Source organism: Arvicola amphibius, chromosome 6 (genome assembly GCF_903992535.2).
Source record: "Arvicola amphibius chromosome 6, mArvAmp1.2, whole genome shotgun sequence".
Classification (NCBI taxonomy): Eukaryota; Metazoa; Chordata; class Mammalia; order Rodentia; family Cricetidae; genus Arvicola; species Arvicola amphibius.
Window position 1 is genome coordinate 121325883 of NC_052052.2, and position 25012 is coordinate 121350894.

At 42.7% G+C, this 25012-nt stretch overlaps 1 protein-coding gene across 1 annotated transcript; it reads left to right on the plus strand.

Annotated features, from left to right (window-relative positions):
• The first annotated feature begins 1807 nt into the window (after positions 1-1807).
• On the plus strand, positions 1808-10857 carry Sfrp4 (secreted frizzled related protein 4). The gene is made up of 6 exons (XM_038334987.1): positions 1808-2252; positions 3440-3520; positions 3607-3672; positions 5598-5796; positions 8577-8640; positions 10726-10857. Exons 1-6 carry the CDS (start codon positions 1808-1810, stop codon positions 10855-10857), a joined length of 987 nt encoding a protein of 328 aa, XP_038190915.1.
• The last annotated feature ends 14155 nt before the right edge of the window (positions 10858-25012 follow it).

Here is a 25012-nt window from a genome sequence, read left to right on the forward strand (position 1 = left end):
GAATTGGCTGCCTAAGAGTGAGCCCTCCCCAAGGATGCCTCCCTGACAGCTCAGGGGAAAGTGGTGGGAAGTCCTGAGTCTCTTGCTCCCATTGGGAAGTTAACATGAAAACTTGGTTGCTCAGTGAGGGGTTTAAACTTGGGATTTCGCCACTGGAAAAGTCCTTAGATATTGTTTGGGCCACCCCCTCTACTTGATATTTTCCTGGCATGGTTTGACATCTTTGGAACTAGAGACCCATTCTGTAGGAAACCGGAATACCTATTTCGATTGGCCTGAGGGAACGCTGCGGCAGCTTCCAAATAGTGTCAGAACGCTAAGGTGAATTAATGTCTTGAAAGTACTTGTCCCCACACCTTACCCAGTAAAGAGGACAAAAGCATTTGTGTTTTGTTTTGCTCCATGTTGCCCAGCTGTTTTAATCCTCAGCCAGATTTACAGCTAAGCTATCTTAACGAGTCTCAGCTTTGAAGAGGCAAGAGAACGTCCTTAAGCCTGGATTTCAAGTTCAACCACAGCTTTAAAGATTAAGATCCAGGAACCATGTTTTCTTCTTGTTCGTGGGGATAGCAAATTTACACCAGAAGCCTTGCTGTCTGACTGCCAGACATTTGCTAGAAGCTTGCATAAGTAACACCTCTTTTCTGGGAATAGTGAGACCAGTGTTGACTTTGCTGCCTTTCTCATGCAAATAAGAAAGTAAACCCAATCCGTACACTTGCTTTCCAAAGCCAGTGTATTCTTACTCAAGGAAAATAGTCTATAGTTTATAAAAGACCAGACTGTTGGATTAGGAAAATGTGTTGTCTTAAGTTGGCTTTGTTTTTTCCTGGCTTCCACTCCTGTTGGGCTCAGGAATTAGTATTTAGAGAAAGGAAGCAAGCAAAGAAACTTCTCCAACCCAAGGATGCTCTTGCATCCCTGGGCAGTTCTAAGATCCTGGAGCACGCACAGACCAAATGGCTGGTAAAACTTGAGCCAGAACTAAGTCCAGAGGCCACAGAACTTCAGTAGCAACAACAGCAACAAGAAACCCCACACAACCGGGGGCGGGCTCCCGGAGGCTTATATAAACTGTCCCTTGGTGCTGGTTCCAACACCTAGCTGGGCTTTCTAGGGTCCACACTGCTCTCACAACTCTCGCCCCCTACCGGAAAGGAAAAGCAAAAGTTTCTAAATTAAAGGGCGATAGCAGGGTCACGTGGCTCCAGTTCTCTACTTAGGGAAACTTTAAGGCCAGCTGAGCCTTTTCTTTAAAGAGAGAGTTTTTTCTCTCTTTAAAGTCTTTCCTGCAGCGTCTCGTACCGAGTGTCCCAAATGACTGAATACAAGATGTTCATTTTCTTGATCTGAAGGAAAAGGGACTAGCCACTCTAAAAAGGGAGGGACTTTGGGGGAATCGCTGCCCAGTGGCAGAGATGAGGTCAGCGCTTCTGCTCGAGAGGCAGGGGGTGGAGCAGCGAAGTTGGGAGCCGACTCTGCGCTCACAGCTGCCAAGGCAGCTGAGCCCACGTCAGGGGACGAGTCTGGATAAATAGGGTCCCGCAATGGCCGTGTCCGGCTGCGCTCCGAGCTGCGGGGTCCGAGACTGGAGCTTCCGGCGCGGGTCGGTGCTCTGGAGGTTGAACGCTGGCGCTACTGGTGCTCTCTGTGCCCAGGGGCTATCAGCGGCCAAACCCCAGAACTATCCATCAGTGGGGACCTGCAGAAAAGCTCACCCGCTGCTCCTAGGTAAAGAGATAGGAAGAGCAGGGGGACTGGAAGAGAAGGGCCCTTCCTGCCAGCAGCAGCGCGGGAGGACAGTGCCATGCTCCTCTCCATCCTGGTGGCTTTGTGCCTGTGGCTGCGCCTGGCGCTGGGCGTGCGGGGCGCGCCCTGCGAGGCTGTGCGCATCCCCATGTGCCGGCACATGCCCTGGAACATCACCCGGATGCCCAACCACCTGCACCACAGCACGCAGGAGAACGCCATCCTGGCCATCGAGCAGTACGAGGAGCTGGTGGATGTGAACTGCAGCTCTGTGCTGCGCTTCTTCCTCTGCGCCATGTATGCACCCATCTGTACCCTGGAGTTTCTGCACGACCCCATTAAGCCCTGCAAGTCTGTGTGCCAGCGCGCACGCGACGACTGTGAGCCTCTCATGAAGATGTACAACCACAGCTGGCCAGAGAGCCTGGCCTGCGACGAGCTACCCGTCTATGACCGAGGAGTGTGCATCTCTCCCGAGGCTATAGTCACGGACCTTCCAGAAGGTAAGGCAAGAGGAGGTACCCCCAGAGAGAGTCCAGGGGTCGACACAATCACGTGAGAACCAGGCAGCCTCACGTACAGCTGACCAGTTCCTGTACCATCACTGTTCAGAGTCTTGAGGACAGTGGGAGGTAGGGAAGATTACTTTGCAGAGATTCCTCAAGGCAGGGAGATGTGCCTAACTCCCTGAAGAACGGAGGGGGGGGGGGGGCGTAAACCACTTAGGCGTTTTTATTTAAGGGAGATAGCAGAAACAATAGTCAGGCAAGCAGATGGTGTTAAGCCCCTCCTGTCCTTACCTAAGGCTTGAATCAGTCCCACTATGTGGTGGTTAATACACTCTCATTTAGTGCTGGGTGGAAGTTCTTTCTCAAAGAGCAAAAGTAATTCTCAATCCCTGCAAGGACTAAAGTTTTTAAACGTAGTCGCCCTGTAAATTGGATAAACTCCACTCTGTTCCTATGTTGTGGTCACTGAGCCCAGCACTGCCTGCACGTTGACAAATCCGACCACTGTGTCACTTCCTGCTCTTCCCACCCCTGCTGGTTTACTGGTTTTGTTGGAAAGAGCTCTCTGAATTCACTTCTGGAATGAAACCTGAGAACAGTGTTGCATTATTTTACCGAGGCTTCTCCTAAGTCAGATCGTGGCTATCAAAAGAGACTGGGTCCAGAATGTGAATCAAAGGGGGCTGGTGTGGTTTATGAGCCTTGCTTTAAACTCCTCTCTTACTGAGAATATGAGAAAAAAATTAAATTAGATAACTGCTTAAATCTCATAAATGCCTGGGAGTTATGTTTAGTTTGGGCAATGCAACTTCAGATTGTTTCTGCATGGCAGTTAGAGATGGCAACGCGGGAATAGTCTGGTTGTTCTGCTAGGAGAACCGCCAACTTGTCTACTTGGAGCAACAGTATTGGGATGGTTGGGGTGGGTGAGATTGATACAGGTCGGTGTAATGGATGTTCATTCACACCAAGTTCTGCTTGAGTCAGCAAATTCTTGACTCACAGACTTCTTTCTTAAGCCTGAGTGTCATGAGCAAAGTAGGTGACAATCACGTTATTTTTACAGTGGTAACATTGTGTTGGATGTTTGTGTTGGCTTGTAGCCTTTGAGGATCCCTTATGCAATCTGGATTAGGGAACACAGTCGTTGACTACACCCCGGGGCCCTGTTTGTTTTTCAGATGTGAAGTGGATAGACATCACACCAGACATGATGATGCAGGAGAGGCCCTTTGATGCGGACTGTAAACGCCTGAGCCCAGGTGAGTCCCCGCCTCAGGCACCCCTTGCTTTCTTCCCGCAGTGATGTCTCTTCCCCACTTCCCATGTGCTTTTATGTCTCTTTTAGATCGGTGCAAGTGCAAAAAGGTGAAGCCGACTTTGGCAACATACCTGAGCAAAAACTACAGCTATGGTAAGTCTTCGGATAATGCCATTTGCTCTGGGGACTTGGCACACCACGGCACTGAAATCACATCAGGCTGAATGTACTAGTCAAGGGAAGAGAAAGGATGGATTTTCTGGCTGTTGTGGTTGTTCGTTATATGGTTTCTGGAACTCTCAACAACAACTATAAAACTTCTTGCTCTTCTGGGTACATCAAAGAAAAAAACAAAATAAATCACTCACATAAAAATGGTCTCCGTGACCGTTTCTGCTGTGCAGAAAGTGGCAGGGAGGGGGCAACTCTTCTCTTTCTCAGTTGTGCCGCTATGGGAAGGACGAGGGTGCCCAGCAGGATTTGGTTATCTGAAGGTCAGAGGACAAAGGGCGAACTGTGTGGCTTTTTCCTCATCAATAGTTACAGACGCTTAACACTCCTCTCTTTTACTTGAACAAACCATGTAGTACTTCATCCAAAGGAAAAACAAATCAATCATGGTATTTTAAAAGTTTTAAGTATTTTTAATTCTACTCTCATCATTTGCAATTAAATTGAGTTGTGTTCTTTTAAAATATGTACTTGAGATCTGAGGCAATTCAATTGCTTGCACTAGCACGTACATGCATCCACCTACATGTGACACACACACACACACACACACACACACACACGAAAAGAAGAAAAAATAAAAACAAATCGAGTGTCTACTTGGGTTATTTAATCTTTTGTTGCATTTCTTAAATTACTTCCCCTAAAATAACAAGAACAAAGAAATAACAGGTAAAGTCGTTTCTTTGTCAGCTTGGTTTTCGTATTTTAACTGAAATTGTGTATCGGTAAGAAGCTTTCGATTATTTACCATGTAAGAAAGTAGGGAGGTACAGAAGTCTGGAAAAATAACCTGCAGTTCAGCTGTCCGATTTGAGAGTCAGAAATAACAATATAGACAACTCAACAACAGAAAATTTCATTTTTTCCGTGTAGCTTTTTTTTCCTTTCTTGAAATGTGTTCCATGAAGCTGTTGTCTTAATGTTGGCTGCTTTGTTCCTTGTGTGCCAAGATCTGGCCCCTGGGTCTACCCAGAGCTATCTAACCCCCACTACCATTATCCCTGGGGTGCCAGGTTTTAGTTCCCCCTTGGCGATGAACTGCTCAGTTGATACACGTTTGGATCCTTCTTAGGCCAGCTTCCTAGGGTGAATTCAAAACAGACTTGTGTTGGGCTGATCAGCGACTCCGCTAGAATACTAAGTAGCAAGGATCCAACGAATCTGAAACTTAAAACGAGACCAAGGTGATGACCTGAACATCCACCTGTAATAACAATCTCATGTCCACTCGCCCTGGGCCTCCCTGTCAGTTTGTGACGTAAATGAACAGAGAACAGCAGCTTTCAGAGACGCCTTGCAGTTGGAAACTGTTCCTGTTAGGTCGCACGCTGTCTAAACATTCAGAAATGAGTTCAGCCTGGACGATAGGAGGATTTTTTGGTGGTTAGAGAAAAGCCAGCGCTCTGTGGGAACCTGGCAGTTATGACTAATGTTTTCCAGTAAAAAGAAAGTCAAATACTAGATGAGTAACTGAAGGAATCCAAGCTTTACCTTGTCTTCCAAATCAGATCATATGGTCATCCTCCAACTCATAAGAGGGAAATAGAAACAGATACAAATGTTTACATGCAAGTTTTGGTAACCTGTAAGTCCAGGCTAATGCTGGCCTTCTGATTCCCCTTTTATTTTGTGATGTGATTCATGAATTTCAAGAGAATGTTGGCAAAATAGGATGCTTTGCATGTAGCAGTGTGTGCTTTCTGACTGCACCAGGGCTGCTCGGACATGACCATGATTACAGGAGTAGCGCTTTAAGAGAGGCTCTGGATTCGGCTCTAAAGCACTGTCGGGTTCCCCCCACCAAAGACTTCGATAACAACAGTTACTTGGGTTTTAAATTGCAGTTATTCATGCCAAAATAAAAGCCATCCAGAGGAGTGGTTGCAGCGAAGTAACAACCGTGGTGGATGTGAAAGAGATCTTCAAGTCTTCCTCACCCATCCCTCGAACCCAAGTGCCCCTCATCACAAATTCCTCCTGCCAGTGTCCACACATCCTGCCCCATCAAGATGTCCTCATCATGTGCTATGAGTGGCGTTCAAGGTAGGTTCCAGGGAGCAGGGGAACTGGACATGGTGCGTGAATCTCACTTAGCTGCCGTGGTCGTAAAGAACCATGCCGGTTGTCACTTAAAGAATATTTTAGTAGATTTTTTTTGGATGTTGTGTTTTTTAAATATAATTTTATTCAATATCTGAACATTCTAAATTTCCAGGTAATAGAATAAGAGAAATTTAGGAAAATATTTTAAGTAGAACCTTTAAAGACCTATTTCAGAATCCACTAGGTGATTTAAAATACATGAACAAGTCAATTATTCTGAGTGAGAGCAGTTACTTTAATTCGTTTTATCAGCCCCATCATGAAGAGGTCTGACTTTTAAAGTCGTGTCCAGTGCTCAGAGGCTACCTCACAGTCATCCTAGGCTAAAGTTCTATGTGTTTCCTGCTGTATACTTTCAAGTCCCTTTCTTAGAACATTGCACACACACACACACATGCACACCTAGAAACTTTAAGATTATTTCTGAATCTGAGAAGATATAGTGTCAAACCCAGTCATTACAAAGCAAAGCACAGTTGAACACACACACACACACACACACACACACACACACACACACACACACCCCTCTCCTGGGGAGTGCTCATCTGCTCAGTTCTCTCCCCAGTCATTCTTTCATCCCATCAGTACATTTCCTAGAATACAGAGGTGAACTTTTCAGCTCTTGTCCCATGCATGACAGACGCCGTAATTTACAGGAATTTTATCTAGGAAAAGCACACCTTTTTATATAACACCCACCCACCCCCACTTTTCATTCTCTCGCATTCATGCTTATCTGTTACTTTTTGATAAAGCCTAGGGCTCCATCCCTCTAAACTTAAAAAGCAAATGCGTCTTTGGAAATGTCATAATTTCAATGCACAGTTGTGTATTCCATCAGTTGTTGATCGCTCTGCCATAGGGCTGCAAGTTCTCAGCTTTAAAACTGCCTTTCCGCTTACAACTGTTTCTCTCAAGCGGTGGCCAGCGCCTGGACTCTTCATTAGGTTTATATGTGCCCTGGCACAGCAGGGTTCAGTTGAGGCCACGCTGTGTTATTAGTCGTTCAGTTCTTTCTGAGCAGATGAGTGGATTGTAGACTCAGCCAGTGCAACTATTTTCAGATGACTGGGATTTTTGTAAAGAATACATTTAAAGTAATTAGAGATCTACCTTATGAAGAGATACAGAACTGGCATAAAGCTACTCTTTTTGAAACCATGTAGTTTAAGGATAGACATAGAGATAAAGCAAAGGAAATTCTTTTATTTATCTTCAGTGCTGAGGAGTGTACCTAGGGCCTTGAGTGCTCAGTGAGCCAAGTTCTCTATTACATAGTTAAGCCTTCAACCCTCAATTTGCTTTATACTTTAAGCCATATAGGCTGACCTTGAGATTATTATATAGCCCAGGCAGACCTCAGACTTACAACCTTCCTCCATCAGTCTCAATTCTAAATAGCAGGAGTTATAGGCCTGTGAGAAACAGACCCAGCTAATGGAAATATTCCTGAAAACAATTACAACAAATAAAAGAATATTTTATGATGGAAATGTTATAAAACAATAGCATATGAATGCATTAGTTAAAAATATATTTATTTAGAAAAAATGTCTGTTTTTCACTGTATTAAGAAGCACATTTATAATGTATTAAATTGGTGAACATTTTAAAAACCCATGGTCAGAAAGGACAAAACTGGTTAATTAAGAATATGGCAAATGAAATGCAAAGTGCTTGATAAGCACAAAATCAATGCAAGAAATTGCATGGGAAAATGTCAGTGCACATTGTGACTGCATGAAATGTTGTGCACAATAGTCACAAACGCAAGTAGAAAAGGGCATGCCTCTGTAATGGATATGGTGAAAATGGAGACATTATTCTCTGAAATTACCAGTTAAAGTTTTAAGAACACACTGCATAAATGTGTGCATAAATCTACGTGGAAAATTTCCATAAGTACAAACAGTAAATAAACATTAAATTTTACCTTTGTATTTCCCAAGTTCAAATAAACAGATTCTACTTTTATTAGTATTTTAATGTTAGTGAATTAGATGAAAAAGAGGCTACTTTAAATATGATTGGTACTCTATTGAAAATCCTTTTTAAAAAGATTTGCTCATTTTTACTTTGTGTGTGTGGCTGTTCTGCCACATGCATGTCCATGAATCATATATGTACCATTCCTAGGGAGAGCAGAAGAGGGCGTTACATCCTTTGGAACTGGAATCAGCGGCTGATTGTTGGCCTCTGTGTTGTGCTGGGAACTGAACTCAGATCCTCTGCAAGAGAAGTTGGTTCTCTTAACAACTGTACCACCTCTAAAAACATAAAAACAAAAGGCCCCGTTTGGGCCAGCATTCTAGTTTCAGAGCCCATCTACAGGAAGCAGTGAGCCAGTGCACACTATTCTGGGCAAGGATATTCAACACAGCAAGAGTGATGTGAGATAAACAAATGGAAGCAGAGAACAGCTAAGTAGGTATCCATAGTTGTACTATATATAGATCATAGTTTATTTTGTGTTTTCTAATCATCCCAGGAAACAACTGTAACAATGAATAAAAATGTAAAGAATGGTTTACATATGCAGTGTGATCACAGAAACATATAGGAACAAGAAAAAAAAATCCATGATTTACTAATAGTAGACATACAGGTTATGGGGATAAGAGTTATTTGAAAACAAGTATGATTTTATGCATTAGTACATGTTTTACTTTTATAATCTAAATTTAATTGCCAATAAATTTACTTTTTTTTCCCCCTAGGATGATGCTTCTTGAAAACTGTTTAGTTGAAAAATGGAGAGATCAGCTTAGTAGAAGGTCCATAGTAAGTATAATTAAGAACGTGGTGGGCCTGGGTAGAAAGGACTGTAAGAAAATTCTATAGATTGGGTATTTTCCTACAATGTCTTCTCCCCAAGCTCTCACAAGAGCAAGCAATGGCAAAAAGCACCTGTCTTTTAAATGTGCAGTTGAGAATCACACATAATTTCCTCAGAACTGTTATCAGCAGCTGTTATGCAACTTCACTGTTGAGGCAGTGTGCTCCAATATAAGGCACCTGTTATTTCCAGGTTCAATTAGGCATCTTCCTTTTTTTTTCCCCAAGGCAGGGTTTCTCTGTAGCTTTGGAGCCTGTCCTGGAACTAGCTCTTGCAGACCAGGCTGGCCTCAGAATCACAGAGATCTGCCTGTTTCTGCCTCCTGAGTGCTGCCTGGCTGCACTCTTCTTTCTTATTGTATTACAACTTAGTTAATAAAGTAAACAATAAAAATTCAGTATTCACTGGTGTTGAAATGAACATATATTTGTAGATATGTAAATATTTCTAAAACTTATACACAACTAATCATACTATACTACACTTAAAATAATGTAAGCTATGTCTCTAAATAATCATAAGCAAAAGCAATTCATTTATGGTAAATGCATAATTTTAATGGTAATATCACTCCCACATTGATAGATATGTTAGAGTTAGAATATTCTCCCCACCGCAGATGAAAATCATCTACAATTAAAAGTGGCAACTGGTTTGGAATTTTTAAATCTACTTTGGTCCTCAAAATAAATAGAATTTATACTTTAGTTTCAAAAAAGAAATCATTCCTGTCCAGTTTTTCAGTTTGGATATTTAAAAATTTTTAAGCAAGTTAAAAATAACTTAGGGAGAAAACAGCTAAACACTGAGCATGTCTATAAAATAGAACTAAACATCATTTTGTTAGACTTGGGCTAAAACTCTATCAGAGACTTGGGAGTTACTCAGCAAGTATGTGCACAGTAATGAGAAGGAATATTCTAACAGAATTGCATTTCCAGTTTCCAAGACAAAAATATAATTGAAAAATCAACAGAGAAAGAAATTAAACATCTGGCCTCTGTGCTTCACACGTGTGTACATACACACCAAAATAACACATACACAGATACATACATGCATACATACATACATACATACATACATACATGCATGCACGCACACATACCTGCCACAACTTTTACTCTCAGGGAAACTTAATTACCCATAAGATGATTCATTCCCCAGTGGTCTGGGCATTGTAGTCAGCTACAACAGCTCTCCTTTATCTGCCTCTCTGTGTCTCATGTTTTAGTTTTTGTTTGTTTGTTTGTTTGTTTTCCTGCAGGCATTCACAGTTCAAAAATACAAAATAATACATTTTGAGAGAGACAGCTTTTATTATAGTAAATGGATGCAATAATTTTATTCTTGATATCATTATCTTTTACTGTGCCTAACATATTAGTTAAACTTTACCATAGGTGCGTATATACAACGAAAGTTACAGCATCTATATATAGAGCACCGTGCTGTGCATGGTCAGCATTGTGCACATGGGGTCTTGGAAGATCCAGTGAAGAAGGGGAAATCACTAATTTTGTTTTCCTTTGGATAATTGAAGTAATTCCTTCAATGCAGTCAATAACTGGTTTGCCGGAAGGCTACATAGACTTCTGCTTTTCGTGACAGCAGCACTATTTTAGAATGCTTTGTTGTATAGAGATACTATATTCTGAGGGTGGCCATTAGAAGCACACAGGTGAGGGGCATGAGCTGTAGAAACAGATGGGGGACTTTAAATTCTGGCAAGGACTTTCAGCGGCTCTATGTACCTCTGAAAATAATATCTACGTGCTTATTTACTGGTTGTGAAAACGATGCCGAGAAGAGCTTCAAAGAAATGAGTTGAGTATTTAGACTTCTTTGCATACAGAGCTCTTTCCAGTCATGGAAGCCTAAGTGCCCAACCTAGGGAATGCACAGTAATGGCCGCAATATTACAGTGTAACCGCGCTAATGTGAAACCTCCTGCGTCCGGTCTTGTATCAGTTACACTGCATAAAAGGGTGCCGTGTATTTGATAGTTACATCTACAAATTGCCTCCCAGCAGTGGGAAGAGAGGCTCCGTGAACAGCAGAGGACAGTGCAGGACAAGAAGCGAACAGCCAGCCGCACCAGTCGCAGTAACCCCCCCCAAGCCGAAGGGAAAGCCACCCGTTCCCAAAGCTGCCAGCCCTAAGAAGAACGTCAAAGCTAGAAGCGCCCCCAAAAAACCAAACCCGAAGAAAAGTGCAAGTTAAGTACTTTCCCAGATGGAGCCACGCGTACAGGATTAGGCAGTACTGCCCCAGACAGCCCACAGACGGTCACACGCCACTTGCCTTAAGGACTCACTCCAGTTCTCTGTATACACACATCTTGTAGCACTTTTTAAATGATAGCTTCCGTTTTTCTCTTTAAGCCACACAGCCCCGTGGGTGGTTGGTCCTCTGGAATGGAAGGAGCGAGAGGGGAACGCTGGTGCACAGGTTTGCACTCAGGGTGGCCTGTGTGCATACTCTGTGACCTTCATGAGGTGGGAAACGTGCTTCTGTTTTGAGAGTTTGACCCTGATATGTACATTTTAAGTTCATTATAATATGTCAACAAAACAGTATTTTTGACAAAAAAAAATTTTATTTCCTTTGACTTCTGTTAGGAAGTTAGTGATTGAATGTGATCAAAAATATGCTTTTGACGAAGGCAGGAAAGTGATACTTAATAGATATTCATGTGCAAACAAGCAGATATTTTTTCTGATGAATGGGGTTTTGAAAAATTAGAGGTACAGGAAATCGTCAGACTTTCAATGCTGTCTTTAGCCAGAAACTTTGAAAACTAAGCTAACAATGACAAATAAAAAGGAGAGGCAGACTGGCAAGGCCTACGTTCTTATTGTCTGGATGCCATACCATGCTGAAGATGCTCTGATCAAAATGCTTCTCACCAGTGTCCTGTGAGCCACACCATGAAAAGTATGCTTTTTCCCCCTTTATGAGTCAGGCACCAAGGAGCAGGTTAACCTGATACGAGAGCTGGGGCACTCATCTCACGCCCGGGACATCTTAGTTCTTCCGATCACAAATAGGACAGGATATTCTCTGTGTGCTTGCAGGTCCACACATTCACGTCTGTGGAGCTGTGGTGCCTGCAGTGCCCAACCTGGTTCATACTATGCCATGCCGTGGGCACTGCACTCACTGTTATCTTGGTCCAGGGTGCAGAGACCACTTAGGTACTCACTACATATGGAATTAGCAGAACAATATGAAAGCTTAAGACTTAGATTTACCGTTGGCCCTGCTTGTCAGAGAAGTAAGTGACTTGTCACACCCATAGTCATTAGACACTGAGATGATCACAGCAGGGGCAAGAGGTAAAACGGTTCTATCGGGAAGTATTAAGTATACACTGATTGCCTCCTGAAGGCTAAACTTTGTTTGCATTGTGACCCTAAGGTGATAGCTGAAGAAACACAAGAGCACCAATAAAACACAAAGTATGTGATCCTGCTGTGTAAAATCTGACCCATTGACTCCTAGGAAATCTGGATAGGTATTTCATATAGCATCTAAACTCTAAGATCTCTGGACAAGTCATTAAGCACTATTGATAGCCCATGCAGCCTCCTAGCAAAAAGAGGATTGATTGACAGAGAACAGTAAGCAATAGAACTCAGCACACTATGTAGGAAAAAAAAAGGGAAAATAATTCAATAAAAATATTTAAATATAGTATCTCTCTCCTGGGCTCCATATTTCATCCCATACCTCTTGCTCCTTTATCAGAGGCCAAGGTGGCCCTAGCAACAAAAGGTAAGACATCACCCCCGGCCCACTAACACTTATTAAAGCCTGCCCAACAATCCCAGACTGCAGCACCTCCCCTGGGCTCCATATTCTGGCAAACACCTTAAGCAGAACACTTCTGCTTAACCCAAAGCCAGGCAGATTCTAGGGATCCACGGTGAAACAGTGCCCACAGCCAGCTAACACTCTCTGAAGCTGGCCCAACAGCCTCCAATAGCACCCCACCCCTGAACTCCATATCCCAGGCCACAACTTTGCTAGAAATCATCTGCTGTGTGGCAGGCATGCTGAATTAGGAATCTCTGAGACCATCCAAGTACCTAGAATCCCAGAGACCACAAAGATACTTGGAACCACAGAGGCAATATTGGTACTCAAAATCCAGAGGTCCTTTAGGCCACAAAAAACCCACTGGAGACACCCTGTTAAAACCTGAAGAGTTGCTAGTCATTAGAACTCCTGGCCACTTAGGCCAAAAAACCAGAGAGGGAACAGAAACCAAGCAACAAAGCACCCATCCAAAACAAAGACAAACTTAGGAACCAATTTTACTATCCTAAAGAATGACACCCCCAAAAAAAGATATAAGAAGCTTATAGAAGACCAAATAGATTGGACCAGAAAAAAAGTTCCTATACCACATAACAAAACACTAGACCAATAATCACTCCAAACCAAGATGACTAAATGCCAGTATAAGAACAAAATCAACAACAGGAAAAGCAACATGTCACCACCAGAGCCCAGCTATCATACAACAATAAGACTTGAACAATCCAGTGCAGGTGAACCACAAGAAAACAACTTTAAAACAAACTTCACAAAGATGACAGAGGTCCTTTAAGAGGAAATGAAAAAAAAATCCCTTAAAGAAGGACAAGAAAGTCAAGGAAAAAATGAACAGGTGAAGGAAACTGTTCAAGACCTAAAATTCCTGAAAATGAGAATAGAAGCAAAAACAAATCCACAATCAAAGGGAATTCTGGAAATGGAAAGTCTAGATAAGCAAACAGTAACTACAGATGTTGAAGATATGACATGAAAAATAAATTTGTTGATCAAAGAAAATATTTAATCTAAAGATTTCCTAATACAAAACACCCAGGAAAACTGGAACACAAGGAGAAGACCCGACCTAAGAATAGTAGGAACAGAAGAAAGAGAAGAATTCTAACTCAAAGGCCCAGAAATATATAGTCAACAAAATCATAGAAGAAAATTTTACTATCCTAAAGAATGACACCCCTAAAAAGATATAAGAAGCTTATAGAACACCAAATAGATTGAACCAGAAAAAAAGTTCCTATACCACATAACAAAACACTAAACACACAGAACAAAGAAAGAATATTAAAAGCTGCAGAGAAAGAAGGCCAAGTAAAAAAGCAGACCCATTAGAGTTACACCTGGCTTCTCAATGGAGACTCTAAAAGTCAAAAGGGGCCTGGATGGATATCTTGCAAACTCCAAAAGACCACAGATGCCAGCCCAGACTACTATCCTCAGCAAAATTTTCAATCACAATAGATGAAGAAAACAAGATATTTTATGACAGAGTCAAATTTAACCAATATCTGCCCACAAATCTAGCCCTACAAAAGGTACTAGAAGGAAATCTCTAACCCAAGGATATTAATTACACCCACAAAAACAAGGCAATAGATAACCTCACACAAAACTCAAAGAAGGGAAACACACATATGTATGTGTGCATGCATGCATGCTCACAAGCGAGCGTACACACACGCGCACAAGTACCCACCACCACCAACACTACCACCAAAATAACAGGAATTAAAAATAATTATTCATTAATATTTCTCAACATCATTGGAATCAACTCCCCAATAAAAAGACACAGGTTAACAGAATAATAGGAAAATATGCTCTCATTCCTTCTGCCTTGCATACAAGAACACCACATTTCAACACAAAAGATAAACAAATTACCATACAGTAAAGGGTTTGAAAAAGATTTTCCAGTCAAATGGACCCAAGAAGAAAGCTGATGCAGCTATTTCAAATTCAAACAGAATAGACTTCACACTAAAATTAATCAAAAGAGATAGAGAAGGATATTTCATATTCAAAAAAATCCACCGAGAGGACACTGTAATATTTAACATCTATGCCAATATTTGTACAAGAAACATTACTAAAATGTAAATCATTTATTGACCCTCACACATTTATTGTGGGAGACTTCAATACCCCACTCTCACCAATGGACAGGTCATCCAGACAACAACTAAACAGAAATAATGGAGCTAACAGACGTTATTACTCAAATGGACCTACCAGATATCTACAGAACATTTCACCCAAACACGAAAGAATATACTTTCTTCTCAGCACTTCATGAAACATTCTCCAAAACTGAACAAATACTCAGTCACAAAGCAAGTTTCAACAGATGCAAGGAAAGTGACATTACTTCTTGTACCTTATCAGATCACCATAGATTAAAACTGGATTTCAAGAACAACAGAAACAACAGAAAGTCTACAAACTCATGGAAACTGAATAATTCACTTCTGAATAAAGGAAGTCAAGGAAGAAATTAAAAAACAACTTTGTAGAATTAAATGAAAATGAATGCACAACATACTCAAACATATGGGACACAATGAAAGTAGTGCTAAGAGGAAAGTTCAAAGCTTTAAGTGCCTTCATAAATAAACTAGAGAGATCTCATACTAGTGACTTAACAACACAAACAAAAGCTCTATAACAAAAAGAAGCAAACATGCCCAAGACGAGGAGAAGGCAGGAAACAATCAAACTCTGAGTGCTAAAATCCTAAAATCACTAAAATAAAAACAAAATTGGAAACTCTAGAAGAAATGGACAATTTTCTCAATAGAATCTCTTAACAAAGTTAAATCAATATCAGAAGAAAAACTTAAACAGACCAACGACCCCAAGGAAATAGAAGCAGTCATTAAAAGTCTCCCAGCCCCCACCCAAAAAGCCCAGATTCAAATGGTTTCAGCCAAGAATTCTACCACACTTTCAAAGAAGAGCTAATAACAATGCTCAAATTATTCCACAAAATAGAAACAGAAGAAACATTGCCAAAATCTTTTTATGAGGCCACAGTCACCCTGATATGCAAACCACATAAATATTCAACAAAGAAAGAAAATTACAGACCAATTTTCCTCATGAACATTGATGCAAAAATACTCAATAAAATATTCACAAACTGAATCCAAGAACATATCAAAAAGATCGCCTATACCACAATCAGTATGCTTTGACCCCAGAGATGCAGGATGGTTCAACATCTTGAAAACTATTAATGTAGTCTACCACATTAAATTAAGCTCGAAAAAAAACCACATGGTTATTTCATTAGATGTTGAAAAAGCTTTTGACAAAATTCGACATCCTTCCTCATAAAATTCTTGGAAATATCAGAGATACAATGGACATAATAAAGGCAATATACAGCAAGCCAATAACCACCATCAAATTAAATAGAGAGAAATGTAATGAACTCCACTAAAATCAGGGCCAAGACAAGGCTGTCCACTCTCTCCATATCTATTCAACATAGTACTTGGAGTTTTAACTTGAGCAATAAGACAACTAAAGGAGATAATAAAAGGGGTACAAACTGGAAAGGAAGAAGTCAAAGTATTGCTTTTTGGAGATGATATGGTGTATACAGAAATGATCCCAAAAATTTTACCAGGGAACTCCTATAACTGATAAACACATTCAGCAAAGTAACTGAATACAAAATAAATGCAGAAAAATCAGTAGCCTTCAAGTCACAGAGGTCAATCTACCTCTACCTCCCAAATGTTGGGATTAAAGGTGTGTATTACCACACCCAACTACTTCCTTTTTTCTTTTTTACTTTTAAGAACTTTAACCTTTAGCCTGCATATATTTTTAACACACTGTAAACCATTTAGATGTTTTCTTTGACTCTGAATCTTTCTTTTACTGTATATCTCTCTTTTTGTGACCACATGAGTCTTTAATTTACCAAACAATATCGGTAGGACTAAAGCCGTGACTTTGGTGGCTGGATCCAGCCCATTCCTTAGCTTTCCAGCCTCATGGCAGAGGTACCGGCTGTACCATTTTTATTGCCACAACTCTAAGGCATCCAGCAAGCAAGCTGCAGCATTCTGCTCACAGACCACAGTCAGTTGGACCACCTGCCTGAAAGAGTCAGAGTTTGCCCTGGCAGGATGGCCCAGAAAGCCAGCATTTTAAAACAGCACAGCTTTTTTCCTGCTATGGCCAAAAACCGAAAAACACGTGTTCAGCTTTTCATCAACACCATTTAAGTCTTTCGTGGCAGGACCTCTTAAAAGAGCTGCAGGATTTTGCAGCTAAAGCTGAGTCAGGAAGCCTCTCTTCGATGAGAGTGTTTTCTTGCCTCTAGCAAGCAGAGAAGACCCGAGAAATTGCTGCCACCAAGAAGCCATGCTTTACTCTACTCTTTCCCAAGCTTTCTCAAGCTTTCTGCGGATTCAGTTATGCACGTGGGCACCATTCTGTGGTGATGAGACAACGGGCTGCTTCCCGCCACCCGGCTCCCGGCTGCCTGGCTAGCTTATGCCCCGAAATAATTACACGGAAACTGTATTCTTTTAAACACTGCCTGGCCCATTATTTCTAGCCTGTTATTGGCTAACTTTTCACATTCTGATTAACCCATTTCTAATAAATCTGCCTGTAGCACCACAAGGTGGTGTTCTTTACCGGGAAAGTTCAGCATGTCTGACATGGTGGCTGGTCTTCACTGGCGATTGACCAGAGAGGAGAGGCATGGCAATTGCCTGAGGCATCATGCCCTCACTGCTTCTTCCCCAGCATTCTGTTCTGTCTACTCACCCTATCTAAATCCTGCCCCTATTCAAAAAGCCAAGGCAGTTTCTTATAACCAATGAGAGTCCTCCATCAAAGCATACTTTGAAGAGCATTCATCTAATCAATGGGGTTTTCAGCCTTTTGGCAACTGAACTCCCTTCTCCCTAGCAAAGAGTCCTCCCAAGGCCCTTTCCCAAGATCAGGACCCAAGGCCAGCATTCGATATTACAAGGATCCCCAACAAGCAATGTGGTTCCAAAGACAAGGTCACATTTCAGTCCTGCACTAACCTTGGTAGGGGCGACAAAATTTAAGAAGCCTAGAAAGTGAGCAACCTAGAGGCCACCTGACTCTGTGGACCCAGATGGATGTGAAAGGGGACTTGTATCTTTAAGATCCCAGGAAAGAAGAAAAAAATCCCAGAAAGAGGAAAGGACAAGTAGTCCCAGGAAGAGATCTGAGCCCTGGGAGAGGTGTTTGCAGGAAGGACACTATCTTTAGGGCTACTAAGAAAGCAAGGCAAGGGAGTGCAGGGGATGAGAGGGTTCTGGATCCCAGTATGGACTCAAGCAGGTCCCCAAAGTAGAGATGTAGCATGGGTCAAGGAGGTTCTTGGTTCCTTGGGGCTCACGCAGGTTATAGAACTGCCATGGATGTCTCAGATGTTGGCAGCAGGATGGCAAGGGTCTGAGCAAGAATAACTGCAGAGTTTTCAGGAAAGAGTGGGTTTGGGCCTAGCAGGCAGCTGAAGCAGTAGAGCAGTTCGGTGTGGGGAAGTCAGAAGCTGTTAGAACCCAGGGGCAACAGCTGCCTCCTGAGGAAATGAGGTGATGTGGTTTGTATCCCGTTCCAGAAGCAATGGTCCTCAAGAAGCCCCATCTACCTGCCAGTTCCACCTCACTCCAGTCTCATCCTTTACCTGTTGAGCTGAAGAGAGGCTTGTCTCCACAACAGTGCCAGACAGCCAAGATAACAGAAACAATGGAGTTACAAACATCTGCCCTGCTTGGGAGGATGGGTAAGGGAGGAGCAGGGAGAGCCAGAGAACCAGATGTAAACCCAATGGAGCAGAACCTGTGAGCAGGTTATACAATGTTCAGCTAGGACATGAGGACAGTAGCTTCTGTGGACAGAGCAGGCAGCCTAGCAACCTCTCCAGTTCCTGCACTGCCTGCCTACAAGAGCACATGCCTTGGCACCGAGATGGGCTTGCGGTTTCCAGGTACCAGGACTGTGGCAGGGAGTGCGCTGGGATCCCTTCCCTCCATCTACATCCTACCCCACCCCCAAACAGGCCAGCCTCATCTGGAACTCTCTTCTCCTCCACAGGCCACTATATCATTAAGAGAGTCCAAAGTACTAAACTAAAGAGCAGGGGAAGGGAGACAGAAAGAAGTGGGAGAGGGCGAGTGGATGGGAAGGAGGCAGGGTTGGCACTACAGGGTTGTGAGAGGCTCTTCTGAGCAAGCTGGGTCAACCCTGAGGTGTTGCACAAGGAAAAGAAGATAGGCTGACTTGAAAAGGGACAAAGGACAGGAGGAAGGGAGGAGTCTAGAACATTAGCTGCACAGACAGGTGTCCCGGCAATTGGTCCCTGGAACACCAGCTGCTAAATCTCAGAAGCTCCTCTATCAGTCTCTCTGTAGCTTCCTGTGAGATGCACAGGTAGGCAGGATATGGCTCCCCACACCCCAGTCTGTGCTTGTCCTCAGCCTCTGTGGGTACCGTCTTGGAGACATTAAGGACCACCTGCTAAGGGGCAGGAATTTGAGCACATGTCTGCTTAAGGAGGCTGGGTCCTGCATTGTTACTGTGAACAATGCTCATTAGAAGAAATACAAATCCTTGTTTCACCCACCTGCAAATCTCCATGTCCTGGATCCACTTTGAAGGCAGGGGTGGGGTAAGAAGGGTAAGCGAGAGTGGGGGAGGTGCTGGTACTGGGGAGAGTCAGGGAAACCACAAGGCCTCTGCAAAAGAACAGTAGCCCATGGCTTCGAGGATGGACTCTTCATCTCTACTGGATTAGCATCCTTCTGAAGGCTGATCCCTGGTGGCCTGTTTACTCTTGCATCATTGCCACCTTCTAGTTCAGGTGGTACTGCCTGCATCCAGCACAGAGGGAGAGACACACCTGCAAGGTGAAGCGGTCCCTCCCTCAAACCCTTCCTCTCTATCACTGTGCAAGTGCATGCAGTCTCTTGCTTTCCCTTCTTGAGGTCTAGGAGAAAATACCCAGTGTCCAGAGCTTCCAGTCGAAGAGTTTAGAATTTGCACTACAGTATGATACAAAGCTTGGTAAGTTGTTAAGTTTTCAGCAGCACAAGAGAACAGGCCTTTTCTTCCTCTGGCAAAATCATCCTACTGACGTGAGGAAATGATGTAAGCACATCATGAGGGGTGGTTAAGCGGGGTGGAGGGGGACACGTCAGGTCCAAATGAGCTCCTCTACCATAACATTGCCTGGTTAACAGCAGACCTATGTGGCCATCAAGGGGGATCTCCCAGAGCTACCAACTACTCCATCTTCAGCTAAAATGGCTGACCTACATCAGGTGTCTCCACCCTGCTACGTTGCTCACACCTGACCTGTCATTTTCCTGGGTGTATGTAATTCCCCCACTCCAGCCTTCTAATGGTGGAGGTCTGTCACCTACAGCAAAAACCTGCAGCCCATGTTGTCTGAGTGACATGGCCATCCACGAATCACAAGGACATCATTAATCTTCATTACTAGCTCCCCATCTGGCTATCTCACAATGTCCTGATAGCTAGGGGTGGAAAAGCAGCTCAGGGCACTCAATGTATTAGTATTAAAGACTACTAAGTGGGTTTGGCTGAACTGCAGCTTGTTCATTTGGATCTCACAGCCCCATAGTAGAGGGCTGGGGGAGCCAAGAAGAGCCAGGTATGAAAGCAGACCACGTTACCCAGAAAGGTCTTTTTCTACTCAGTGCCCAGTGTCCATGTGTGGGAAACTAACCCTGCTCCCTCCCTCAGACACCCAGGAAAATGTGCCCAGTAGCAAACAATTCAAGATCCAGGTATGACCAATACTCATGAGAATGACATCCATTCTAAAGTGCAAGTGTTCAAAGTTAAGGTCTATAATTCCTTGAGCATGACTTAGGCTCAAATCAAAAAATCAACTGATGTCCAATGACATGCAACTCACAGAAGATGTCTGCTCCTATCAGTTCATGCTATTGGCCAGCCTGGTCATGGCCTCCTCTGGAGCCACCTCTATTCCTCTCTCAGGTATTCTTCTATTCCTCAGAAACATGCTGGGTCTTTGGCTTTAGGTCTAATTAGTTCAGCTTGAACCTGCTTGGATGCCCAGAGCCCTCTCCCTCTCCTCTATCCACACTGCACAGTCAGGTATGCTGACACCGATGGGGGAGCACCTAGGCTGTTGCTAGTAACACAAGTGTCCTGCTCAGCATCCTCTGGGCTCACTCTGAAGATGATCAGTGTCCTGTCAATCAGGGTCTGCACACTAAGTTCAAGTCACTGCATAACAGAAAGGTAAAGTGAAATCATGCCTGCCATGGGACTGCTTCAAATCCTTGACTTCCGCTAAAATTGAAGCTGCACCTTCGCCACGCCCTCTCTGCAGGGACTCCAATCCTGGCAAAGCGTTCTTTAGCTCATCTCCATGACTCCTTCAATTCTGGGGTCTTCACTGTTCCTGGAGCTGCATGCTCATTGATGGTCACTCTTTGTCCTCTCACTGCTCTGCGGGATCTGTCATCAAAACTTACACACACGACCAAGGTTTGAGTGCCAGCTTGAGATGCAGCATTGATCGGCCCCACTAGATGACAGTTCTGTGCCGGCCCTGAGGAAAAACTTCCAGAAGATTTCAGCTCAGTGTTTCTGCTCTCTTGTTTATCACACTGGATCTGTCATCCCCAGGTAACCAGCAACAATGTCCCTGGAAAGCCGAGGTGTCACTCCAGTGGGGCTGGCCTCTTGCTAGTTAACTGATCCTTCAGCCCCAACAGATCAGAAACTGTTAACCCACACATGAAAAGGGAGAATGCTCCTCGGTGAAGCTCAAGTCAAGTCCTTCATGTGTCTCCAGTGGAGAGCAAGCTCATGCCAGAAATGACTCTCCACCCAGGAGAAAGGCAGAGTCTGGTTTCTAGAACTATAACTATGTCCTAGCAGGGGCAGGCCAGGGAGACAGGAGTTTCAAAATTTTCCATTAACAAAGATTTTTAAAACTTTGATAAGCTAAAACAAGTTTTATATAGTAAAAACAATGGATCCTTCAAAACTGCAAGTAAACTTCAGGAGAATGTTCTGTTCAGCAAGATGTGGTTAGCAGGGATGGGGAGCTGCGGCGGGGAGAGGGAGGAACTAATACAGAGGCCAGGGAGGAATGCTGCTTGCCATATTCCTCTTCCATGGGTTACCCAGCTTGAACTTTTATGCAATCTATGACTACCTGCCCACAGTGACTGGTCCCTCTCACATCAATCATTACAATCATTAATCAAGACAAAGTCCTACATACTTGCCTACAGGCCAATATGATAGAAGGCTTTTCTCCGTTAGGGATCCTTCATTTCAGGTAACTCTAGTTTATTTAAAGTAGAAAAACAAAACAAACAACAATAAAACAAAAGCAAACAAAGCAAAAATCCCACACTAACAGCCCAAGAAGAAATGGTCTATGTGCTGCATATGAAATCTTTGTACAGACAGCACCATGTATATATGCAACTGGGCTTAGCTTGCCATCTGCTGGCAAAATTGTGATCAGTAGTTTTATGGGGAGCTCTCATATTTTTTGAAGTTCGGGCCACCCTTTCAGGCAATTACAGTATGCTACATAGCAGGATCATGTAGTAGTAGCACCTGAACATATCCAGGCTGTGAAACAGATTTTGGCCAGGGGTGCCCGATGTGATGGGGTGCGCAAAGGAAGTGGTGAAGATGAGATAGATTCTACTATACTTCTTTCTCAGCACAACACTAGACAGTCAATGTGATTTGCATTTTTAAATGTATTCGGTTGATCCGGAGGGTTGGTCCAGCAGTTAAGATCATTTTGCCTGCTTATTGCAGAAGATGTGAGTTCTGTTTCTGAGACTTGTGTTGGTTAGACTCACAGTGACCTGTCACACTAGCTTCAGAGCATCTGGACACTCTCCTGGGAACTCATTTAGGCCTCATTGGGAACCCGTGTACATTCACATACACATTAATAAAACAAATCATTTATCTATCTTTACCTCTTTCAAGAGAAGGTTTCTCTGTGCAGCCCTGACTGCCCCGAAACTGCTCTGTAGGTCAGGTTAGCCTGGAACTCAAAGACCCCCCCCACCCCGCGCTGCTTCTGCCCTCCTGAGTGCTGGGAATTAAAGGCATGCCCACCATAGCTGCTAAAAACAAACTATTTAAATGTGCCACAAAGGGTCTTTTGGCCACTTTAAGTTGATTTTTCTGCGGGCAATAGATAGGGGTTTAATTGCATCCTTCTACATGTAGACATAAGTTTTCCAGCACAACTTGTGGAAGATGCATTCTTCTGTCCAGGTGCATTTTTAGCATCTTTGTCAGATATCACATAGCTGTAGTGATGGTGCGCTAATCTTGGGTTACATTGATCTACATTTCTGAATTCCAGTTCACTCATCATCTTGCTTAACCAGCAGTTCTGAATCCTTGAAAAGGTTGATTAAAATGCTGTGCTTGCCACTGCTTCATTTTCTCACCAACTGTCACAAAAATTTATTCATTAACTTGTTCCATTAAAAACATTTATCAATTGCCTATCTGTTGAAATAAGCAATCCAATTTAAAAACATGCTATATTCAGCCAGGTATAGTAACAAATGCTTTTAATCCCAGCATTTGGGAGGCAAAGACAGGCAGATCTCTGAGTTCAAGGTCATTTTGGTCTGCAATGTGAGTTCCAGGACAGCCAGGAATACACAGAGAAACCTTGTCATGTAAAACAACAGCAAAAAGACTATAGGTCAGAATAAAATACAGCCATTCTGAATATCAGTATGGAGAATGCTCACAAAGTCAAAAGTAGATCCACTATATGACTCAGCTATGTAAGCCGAGACTGCTCTTTCGTTTCCCAGCCACCCAGACCAGAATAATCACACAGAAACTATATTAATTACAACACTGCTTGGCCAATGACTCAGGAGTATTTCTAGCTGGCTCTTACATCATTAATTAACCCATTTCTAGTAATCTGTGTATTGCCATGAGGCTGTAGCTTACTGGTAAAGGTTCTGGGCATCTTTCTCTTTCAGAAGCTACATGGCATCTCCCTGACTCTGCCAGTAAGTCCTCTCCAGCCTGGCTATATTTTGCAGCTTCTTTATCAACTAATGGTAATAAAACATATTCATAGCATACGGGGGGAATCCCACATCATCTCTTCTTTTCTTTCTAAATAAAAAGGAAGGTTTTAACTTCAACATAGTAAAATTACATATAACAAAACAGGTTCAAGTAAGAATTACAGTTACAACATTTAGTCTGTTTGTACCTGGCAAACATAAAGAAAATATACTACCATCTTTTTATCTCATTTTATCTTTGTGAGTCTAAAGTTTCATATCTAATTTATCTTCTTCTTTTTTTTTTTTTTTTTTGGTTTTTCGAGACAGGGTTTCTCTGCAGCTTTTTAAGAGCATGTCCTGGAACTAGCTCTTGTAGACCAGGCTGGCCTCGAACTCACAGAGATCCGTCTGCCTCTGCCTCCCGAGTGCTGGGATTAAAGGCATGCGCCACCACCGCCCGGCTTCTAATTTATCTTTTATCACAACTAAGGAAAACTATAATTATAACTATCAATTATAATATTCAACTCAGAGTCTCCAGAAGGATATAATATTACCTAAGTAAACAGGAAGTGCATTGTAAACAACTTCAAAAGTTCTATAATTGACAGGGACATCTCGCTGCCTGGACAGTTACCCAAAGTTCTTATGTAATGTTGGAGCAACCATTTTCAGCCTACAAACACATAGTATCTGGCAGGCTTTTCTATGAAGTAGGATATCCATGCCTTTGTCGGGCATATATACTGCACTGGGTATCTGTAAAATGTTCTAAATTTTCCAAGTATATACTAGCACATTTGCATGCTTTTGATTTCTCCTAAAGATGCTTTCCTTTAACCCATTCTTGACTCCAGAGTGTCTATTATTTGCATTTTAGCCCTAAACTTTAGCCACAAACAGTTGCGGGTTTCTCAGTTAGGGAGCAACATTTCCAAGCAATGCTTTTTACTTTTCCAGAAGACTGGTTTTCAGCTTAGGTGAAATATACATAAAATTATTATTCCAATGGCATCTAGAAAAGCAAAGGCTGGTGAACAGAATAATTTGTAAATTCTGCTCTTTTCTCTGTGGAAACAGAGACTAGGGGCTGACACTGGGAATTCAATGTCTTCCCATCGTCATCCTCTTGAGAAGTCAAGATAGGCAAAGATGTTACAGCGTTCTAGAGCATCTTATGTTGCTCTTATATTAAATCATAATTTTCCAGGTTCCTGCAAAACTTTACTTTCAAGATTCATAAAAAATCTTTTTCTGGTGGTTTCTGGTTATGTTCTTATGTCCCACCAGCAGGATAGACACATGCTCCAACATTTTGTTGGCTACACTGCACTGGGAGTCCTCTCAAGCTCTCTAGTCCCGGTAACTTGATTTATCTTCAGTTCTGTATATCATTTACCCAATA

Coding starts and splice junctions, on each gene's coding strand:
- Sfrp4 (XM_038334987.1), top strand. CDS start 1,808: ATGCTCCTCTCCATCCTGGTGGCTTTGTGCCTGTGGCTGCGCCTGGCG. Junction 3,673..5,597: donor GAGCAAAAACTACAGCTATG/GTAAGTCTTCGG, acceptor TTTAAATTGCAG/TTATTCATGCCAAAATAAAA. Junction 8,641..10,725: donor AGCTTAGTAGAAGGTCCATA/GTAAGTATAATT, acceptor ATTGCCTCCCAG/CAGTGGGAAGAGAGGCTCCG.